The sequence below is a fragment of the Lepidothrix coronata genome, unplaced genomic scaffold, assembly GCF_001604755.1.
Source record: "Lepidothrix coronata isolate B3197 unplaced genomic scaffold, Lepidothrix_coronata-1.0 Scaffold349, whole genome shotgun sequence".
NCBI classification, from domain to species: domain Eukaryota; kingdom Metazoa; phylum Chordata; class Aves; order Passeriformes; family Pipridae; genus Lepidothrix; species Lepidothrix coronata.
In genome coordinates, this window is record NW_016690529.1 from 137,053 (window position 1) to 146,054 (window position 9,002).

Here is a 9,002-nt window from a genome sequence, read left to right on the forward strand (position 1 = left end):
TGAACAAGCCACAGAGGATCTCAATGTAGTAGCTTTACCATATGCAAAACGAGCAGAAAAAAAACCCTTTAAAGAATCCCACAAGAATTAACTTGACATTAAAAAACTGTAAAAAATTCACACAACAAATTGATAATGACACAAAATTGAGGTCTTGGTCAAAACCCACGAGGCAAAGACTAAACAGCTGAAGGCCCATTGGGTGAATAAGTGCAGGCTGAGTGCGTAAATCCCGAATTGCTGGGGGGTACCTCATGTCCGGGAGGACAAGCTCGAGCTAAATAAAAGGTCTCCAGGTCCCTTTGCTCCTCACACAACTTCACCTCTCAGCTGCTACGGTAAGTGGTACCTATTAGCAGTGGTGGTGATGGTTTGGGGTTTGGTCAATGGAAATGTGTCTTTGTGTTTGATCTTTGCAGGGTGTTGGACTGGATTGACCTTTAGAGGTCCCTTCCAACCCAAACTGTTCTATGATTCCATGATCTGCAGCTCTCCAGGAAATCCAGATCTTTTGAGCCTGCTGGTCTATTGTGTCTTGCAAAAAGTAGGGAGGGCAGAAGGGAAAATGAGCTTCTTGGGGTGGAAGTTCAGGGAGTGATCTTTAGGGAGGAGGGAATTGGATGAAATCTCTCTGGGATAGCAACAGGTGGCTCGATTTCTGTAAGGATCTTTCTTGGCAACTCAAGGAAGTTTGGCACCTCAAGGAACTCAGTAGGAAGCAGGGTGGGATGTGGGTACCACCCACAGCTTGAGGCAGCAGCACTTCTGTGCCAAAATAAACACTAGACTTGGAAAGACGGGTCATGTCTGAAAGACCGTTGTTTTTCAGGTCTTCGCTCCGTCCACCCTCAGCCACACTCCCAACAACATGTGCTCCACTGGATGTTGCTCCACAGGATGCTGCTCCGTCGTGAAGACCAAGACCGTGTGCTGCAGCCCCTGCCAGAAAACCGTGTGCTGCAGCCCCTGCCAGAAAACCGTGTGCTGCGAGAAGAGCGTGTGCTGCAGCCCCTGCCAGCAGTCCTGCTGCTGCGACCCGTGCCAGAAGACAGTGTGCTGTGACCCGTGCCAGAAGACAGTGTGCTGTGACCCGTGCCAGAAGACAGTCTGCTGTGACCCATGCCAGAAGACAGTGTGCTGTGACCCATGCCAGTCTGTGTGCTGTGACCCGTGCCAGCAGGCAGTCTGCTGTGACCCATGCCAGAAGCCCTGCTGTGACCCATGCCAGCAGTCCAGCTGCTGTGACCCGTGCCAGTCTGTGTGCTGTGACCCATGCCAGCAGTCCAGCTGCTGTGACCCGTGCCAGTCTGTGTGCTGTGACCCATGCCAGCAGTCCAGCTGCTGTGACCCGTGCCAGTCTGTGTGCTGTGACCCGTGCCAGTCTGTGTGCTGTGACCCGTGCCAGAAGACTGTCTGCTGTGACCAGTGCAAGCAGCCCGTGTGCTGCACCAAGGTGTGCCAGAAGTCCGTCTGCTGTGTGCCCCAGCCCTGCTGCTCCTCCTGCTGCTCCTACGTGGTGAAGAAGCCCATGGTGGTTTGCTACAGCCCCGTGCAGTGCTGCACCACTGTCAGGAAGTGCTGTGTCCCCTGCATCCCCATCCAGCAGTGCTGCATCAAGAAGAGCTGCTGAGCCGTCCCTGGGTGGCAAAAGCACCTCTGCCAGCTCCATGTCTGGTGTGCGACGAGAACAGGCCCCAGGAGATGAAAACCTGCTCATTTGCCTCTGGTTCTCATCATGATGGAGCCAACATGTAGGGATTTTCTTCTTATTATTTTCAAGCTTAAGCTGCTGCTTCTTTCTGTCCTTTAGTTATTGAGTATCTTCAGTTTATCACCCATAGTATAAGGCAAAGAACCATTAGATATTAGTGGGGTGTTCATTCTCTTCTTGGTGGTTGGGACTTGGGAACTCTTTGCTGGCAATGTGATCACTCTTCATTCCCTCTCTTGGCTTGTAGACAATAAAACTGAGCATTAAGCAAAATGCAACCTCTGCTCTTTTGGTTGTTCTTTCCCGGCTTTGCCCAGAATTTGTCCTCATTCTGGTGCCATCTGTGCCTTTGGCTGCAGATGAGCTCCAGTGGCACTGCAGGACATTTAGGGAAAAAAGAGCTGCCCAGTCTGCTGGCACAAATTAGGTTGTGTCTGAAGCAGAGCAGCCTGAGCCACTGCAATGGGTTGCCCAGAGCAGCTGTGGCTGCCCCATCCCTGGGAGTGTCCAAGGCCAGGTTGGACAGGGCTTGGAGCAGCCTGGGATAGTGGGAGGTGTCCCTGCCCATGGCAGGGGGTGGGACTGGGTGATCTTCAATGTCCCTTCCAACCCAAACCATTCCATGATTCTAGGATCCCTTCTTGCCCCTCCTGATCATCTGCCACAGCTCAGTGTTTACTGTAAAACTTAAAGGTTAAGGTAATTAAAACTCAAATGACACAGACTGATAGAGGCATAATCCCAGCACCTGAAAACACACCACTCCGTAAATCATAGAATCATGGAATGTCCTGAGCTGGAAGGGTCCCACAGGGACCATCCATCCAACCCCTGGCCCTGCACAGTCACTCCAACAATCCCACCCCGTCCCTCAGAGCGTTGTCCAAACCCTCCTGGAGCTCTGGCAGCCTTGGGGCTGTGCCCACTGCCCTGGGGAGCCTGGTCAGTGCCCAACCACCCTCTGGGGGAAGAACCTTTCCCTGAGATCCAACCTGACCCTGCCCTGGCACAGCTCCAGCCATTCCCTGGGTGCTGTCCCTGTCACACAGAGCAGAGGTCAGAGCTGCCCCTCGGGAGGAAGTTGTACAGCCCAGTGAGATGTACAAGAACTCCCTTATCTTGGAAAAGGTATTTCAGGAGGTACTGAGAGGAATTCACTACTCACTGAGCACAGGCACCATCTTCTTCCACTGCCATCTTCCAAAGGTAAAAGCCCAGAAACCACGGGAATTGTTCTTACCTGAGCAGAGCGTTTCCTCCGCGCCTTCCTGGACTCCGAGCCCTGGAACGAAACCCAGGGCTCAACATACAACTTAAAGGCTTCATTCCTAGAATAGCCCACACATGAGTCGGGGATACCTTTCCTACCTGGCTGGGACTTTCTTTGCTATTAAAATGCAGGAGTCAGCCCTGAATTGCAGGTCTGGGGAAGGTGCCTCGAGCACTGGCTTGATTGCTTCCTCAACCTGCGTTAGAATAATCTTCTCTACCTGTTTAACTATTCTGAAAACACTTCCCAGGTGTTCAGGAGGCTTTTACTGAGGTAAATCATGTACAATGCAGGATGCGTGCATTGTACATGCATGTACAATGCATGTACTGGCAGGAGGATATTTTATACCATAACTAGAGCAGAAGTGCCTTGGTTAAGGAAATAATGTGATTATTAATTTCATCGTGGAGTCATGGAATGGTTTGGGTTGGAAGGGACCTTAATAATCATCTCATTCCACCCCCTGCCATGGGCAGGGACACCTTCCACTAGTCCAGGTTGCTCAGAGCCCCATCCAATCTGGAAAAGCTGCAGGGTCAGATCTTGCCCCGCTCACAAAGGTCCTGCAGGTCCCAAACTCACAGAACCACCACAGAAATTCACAAAGACATCACAGAACAGGGCATGGCATGTAAAAGGGACTTCCTGGAGGTGTCATTTCTGACCCCACTGTACAGTAAATGACATTTAACAGCAGGAAAAATGCCATAAATGCTGAGAGTGTTGGGGTGGTTCAGCCTGGAGAGGAGAATGTTCCAGGGAGAATCTCAGAGCCCCTTCCAGTGCCCAAAGGGCTTCAAGAGAGCTGGAGAGGGACTTTGGGCAAGGGATGGAGGGACAGGACAAGGGGGAATGGCTTCCCACTGAGAGAAATGAGGTTTAGATTGGGTATTGGGAAGAAATTCCTCCCTGTGAGGGTGGGGAGGCCCTGGCAAAGGTTTCCCAGAGAAGCTGTGGTTGGCCCTGGATCCCTGGGAGTGTCCAAGGCCAGGTTGGACGGGGCTCTGAACAACCTGATGTAGTTGAAGCTGCCTGCCCATCCAGGAGGGTTGGATTAGATGATCTTTGTTGTTCTCTTCCACCCAAACCATTCCACATTTCTATGATTATAGAATTATTGTTTCTGTGATGATTGGGACCATCTTGGCCAATACAGCGACAAATAAAGCCCGATAAAAACGTGATGAATGACTTGTTCAGGGGAGATGGCTGAGGCTTTACACAGGCAGGACGTTGCTTCCTGCAGGCAAGTTTCTGGCTATTATGCAGTGACCTAAACAATGCTCCCCTGGGGACAATTCCAGAAGGGACACCCAACGCCACGGCCGCATCCTGGGAAGATACATCACGTCCCGGCCACCAGGGATCACCTGCCACCACATCAGCCCCACAGTCAGAGTCTGCTGGACATGATTTGCCATGAGTAGGCACTGCCTCAGCATCTTGGAACTCTCATCTTTTGTTGGTGGCCCCTCTCAAGGCATGAAAGCACCATCAACACCACCTTCTTCTCACATGGGGTTGATTTATTCCATCCATTCCATGGATGAAAATTAAAAAAACCCCTTAATATATAACAGAAATAAAAAGCAGGGAGTGTGAGGGCCCAGCACCCTGAAGGGAGACCCAAGAGCAAGGCTGAGAAAGGAGAAACCCTTCAGCCTAAACTTTGACCCCAGGGACAGGAAAACAAGGATTCCCATTGACCAACAGTTCCCCCTGGTCCCCAAAAATTCCCCACCAAGGGCAGAGGGGACACACGGGGGGGACATCTCCAAGTTCCAGGCGTGGTTCTCCCACTGCTTCAGCACCCCCCGGCCCCGGGCACATTGCTGAGTGTGTCCCGGGGTCACCCCCGGGGAAGTGGAGCTTCCTCAGAGCTGCCTCCGGTGCCATTAACGCAAATTCATTAGGAAATTTGCGTCTGTTGTTCGTGTGGAGGAGTAATTATGGGGCAGAATTGAGGAGGTGAGCAAAAGGAAAGAGGTAAAGATTAAATGCCGGAAGACACGTGGGAAGGATGTGCCGGGTGACCCCCAGGGGAGTCAGAATAGCCAAGGAATGCCTCATTTCCAGGGGGGGAGGCTTTGGAGAGTATAAAAGGCTCCCTGGCAGAGGGGTCTTCATTCACTCACCTCCACTTCTCTCCAGTCCTCACTGGTCATCAGGGTAAGTTGGAGTTTGCTGCTTGCCTTTACTTTTGGACTTGGTTTCTGTGGGTTTCTGCAGGATTTTTAGTGCTGCCTGGTTTGAGAGCAGGCACTACAGAAGATCTGGGGACCAGGGATTGTTTTGGGGACCAGAGACTGGTCTGGGACCAGAGATGAGTTTGGGACCAGAGATGAGTTTGGGACCAGAGATGGGTCTGGGACCAGAGATGGGTCTGGGACCAGAGATGGGTCTGGGACCAGAGATGGGTTTGGGCAGCTCCTGGGTGGCTTCTCTCTGATGGAACCAGTGCTGGACCATGTGCTAAAGGCACGTGTATCCAATGCAAAAATGTGGAGATCTCAGGGACAGGCTGCCCTGGGATTTTGGACACCAGGCACCTCCCTAGCCACTTCGGGATGGACTTTGGGATAAGAATGCTTTAAGCTGGGCAATTCAGGCAGCAAAAAAAACCCAAACTCTGTTTTCCTTCTAGCTTTGCCAACACTCCAACCAACAAGATGCCCAGCGGCTGCTGTGGAGGAGGAAGCTACTCCCTGACCTGCTACAGCAGCTCCAAGGGCTGCAAGAGGCCCGTGTGCTGCTCCCCCATGCAGTGCTGCAGCCCCTGCTGCATGCCCGTGCAGTCCTGCTGCATGCCCATGTCCATGCCCTGCTGCTACACCATCACCAGCAACAACAACGGCGGCTGCTGTGGCGGCAACAACGGCGGCTGCTGCGGCGGCAACTGAGCCCTGCCTGGCTCCTCCCCGCTGGATTTGGATATGGATGTGGATAACAACCTGAATGTTCCTCCTCCTTCACTTAGAGATGTAGATCTTACCTTCTCTTCCTGCCTTCCATCCCCAGCTGCTCGTGAAGGGCTTTGAAGCCGCTCCCCAGCGATCGGCGGGATCTTCCTTCGCCAGCCCTGGCCCTGCTCTTTGCTTTCCTCTTGGGGTGTGGGATGTTGAATTCTTTTCGTCACTGTTTGTGGGATGTTGAATTCTTTTCGTCACTGTTTGTGGGATGTTGAATTCTTTTCTTCACTGTTTTGCTTCAATCTGTCTGAAAAAAAAAAAAAAGGCAATAAACTGTAGTTTGTGACCCTGCAAACCTCCTGGAGTTGATGTGTTTGTTCGCTGCCTTTTCCTTGGTGTTTTTCCAGTGTTGGGATGTTCCTATTTCCAAGGTGTTAAATGGGGGGGGGGGGGTCCCTGCACAAAGAAAATCAGGGCACCCCTGATGCTTCAGTTTAAGCACCAGCTGCTTTTCTGGCACCTCTGTGAGCAATACTTCTCCACCCAGTATAAAATAAAGAAAGGAGAAGAAAATAGGAGAAGAGAAGGTGGTGTGGAGATTTCAGAGCAGCTTTCCAGTGTCTGAAGGGGCTACAGGAAAGTAGGAGAGGGACTGTTCATCAGGAACTGGAGTGACAGGACAAGGGGGATGAGTTCAGACTGACAGAGGGGAAATTTACATTGGATATTGGGAAGAAATTGTTCCCTGTGAGGGTGGGGAGGCCCTGGCACAGGTTGCCCACAGAAGCTGTGGCTGCCCCATCCCTGGGAGTGTCCAAGGCCAGGTTGGACGGGGCTTGGAGCAACCTGGGCTAGTGGGAAGTGTCCCTGCCCATGGCAGTGGGGGGAATGGGATGAGTTTTAAGGTCCCTTCGAACCCAAACCGTTCTGTGATCCTATGAAAATAATACAATGAGCTCACGAAGGACGTGAGCCCCTTCTGAAACAGTCTGACACAGGAAAGCTCCTTGGATTCCAAGCAGCCAGAGATCTGCCTCAGGACCTACAGACAGCCAAATAAACACTTTGACACTTAGGAGACAGAGGTCTTGCCTCTGCTAAAACATCTGAGTAACCAGATACCGAGTTGAAGTGGGAGGACAAATCCTGAGAAAGCTCCGCTGCCTTCGAGGAGCGACAGGATCAGCTGGAGTTGAACCAAAACCCTCAAAAACTGCACCACAGTCCTTTTTATGCATTTAATGCCCTTTTCTTGCTCTGTTTTCACACTGATACATCCCTTCTTTGCATTCTGATCCGTATCCCACTCCCCAAAGATGGTTTGAGCACCTCAGTTACACCAACAGCTGGACACGACTCCCCTGGGTGGGAAATGCCCCCCTAGATCAGCCCTTCTCATAGTTGCAGGTCTTGCCCGTGGAAAATTTCCCTCTGGAGGCACAAGTGAAGCATTTGCCTTCACTTCTGCCCCATTAATTCCTTGTAAGTGAATAAATAAATCAGTTCTCTTGGGCTGGGAAGTTGGTTCCTCCTCAGAGGGGACCTGCTGGGGAGGAAATGCCACACATGTTCTTCTGCTCTGTCTGGAGAAGTTGCAATTACATGTGTTGTTCTCCAGTTTTACACTCAAGGAATTATTCTCATGCCAGGGAAGCCTGGAAAGGAGTTGGCAGCATTTCCTGCAGGGCTGAAACAGCACTAAAATCTCAATCTGCTCCCCCCTTGCACTGTGCAGAAAGCAAAGCAAGGCCACTGTGACCATCCTGGGGGCTGGGGGCAGCTCACCCGAGAGGACCCCTCTGCAGAGCACCCCAGGGATCCCCAGGGATGAGAGGAAGCACAGGGAACTCGCCAGGCAGGCTCCACCATCCTCTCATTAGGCAGCTCCCAGGATAATGTACAAGCTCCTCCGATGGGAGCTGCAATTTCAGACCGTGGAAAAAATTCCTCCCAAACCCCCCATTCCTGCCAGGACTGAGCCCCAGAGCAAAGTGTTAAACAAGGATTCATCCACCCTGCCCAAGGCTCTGCCTTACCTTGACCTTCCTCCCTTCCTCTTTCCCTCCCAGAAAATGGTTTCACCTCCCACTCAGCCCCGTGAGCCCAGTCAGGACCAGTTCTCTGTGCTGGTCACCTCAACCTTCTCACCCTTTGGATCATTCTGGGCTCCTTCCATTTCCAACACCCACCTAAAGCCCCTCCCTCCCTAGTGAGGAGTTGAGGGTGCTCCTTTTGGGACCAGGGCTCAGCAAAGCGGATTTCAGGAGGATGGAAGGGGAGGTTGCAGGAGGGACTCGTTGACTTGCATCACACCCAGTCCCAGGGCCACCATTCCTTGTGTTGCTGCTTGCACAGGCAGAGCTGCCCCTTAAATTTTTAATTTAAAAGAGAAATATTAATAAAATATTAATAAAAATAAAATTAATACATAAAATCATAAATATTCAGAAGGGAATACTCAATACAGAGGTTTTGAAGGGGTTTCTAGGAAAGCAGTCCCAGCAAAGCATCACAAACCCCAACCTTGGTTTAGCAATGCCTGCACACAAACCTGACACCCCCCCCAGACTGGATTTGCAAAAGTTTGGACAAAACAAAAATCAGAGATGGTTTTGGCACCCCAAAGATGCTCTCGGGGTGCATGAGGGCAAGATGTGGGGGAGAGGCTGGACATGACCCAGCCCAGAACCCCCCTGTGGCAGCAGAGCAGGGGGGGATTCTGCCCCCTCAGCTGAGACCCTCCAGCAGAGCTGCTCCAGCCCTGGGGAACAGCCCAGGGAGCACCTGGAGCTGCTGGAGCCACTCCAGAGGAGCTGAGCAGAGGGATGGAGCAGCTCTGCTGGCAGGAAAGGCTGCAGAGTTGGGATTCTTCAGCCTGGAGAAGAGAAGCTTCGGGGTGACCTGATTGTGGCCTTGCAGGACCTGAAGGGATCCTGCAAGAAACATGAGGAGAAACTATTTAGAAGGGCCTGGAGTGACAGGATGAGTGGGAATGGATTCAGATTGACAGAGAGGAGGGTTAGATGGATATTAGGAAGAAATCCTTCCCTGTGAGGGTGGGGAGGCCCTGGCACAGGTTGCCCAGAGAAGCTGTGGCTGCCCCATCCCT

General features: G+C 51.9%; 1 protein-coding gene across 1 annotated transcript in view; it reads left to right on the plus strand.

The window, feature by feature from the left end:
• Positions 1–853: 853 nt before the first annotated feature.
• The window catches only part of LOC108509239 (keratin-associated protein 9-1-like), a 10,467-nt gene continuing 2,318 nt past the window's right edge, over positions 854–9,002 (plus strand). The window contains exons 1-2 of the mRNA XM_017838583.1: positions 854–1,625; positions 8,745–8,911. Of these exons, the coding sequence (XP_017694072.1) occupies positions 869–1,625; positions 8,745–8,911 (924 nt within the window). The 5' untranslated portion in view covers positions 854–868. The remainder of the gene's footprint in view (positions 1,626–8,744; positions 8,912–9,002) is intronic.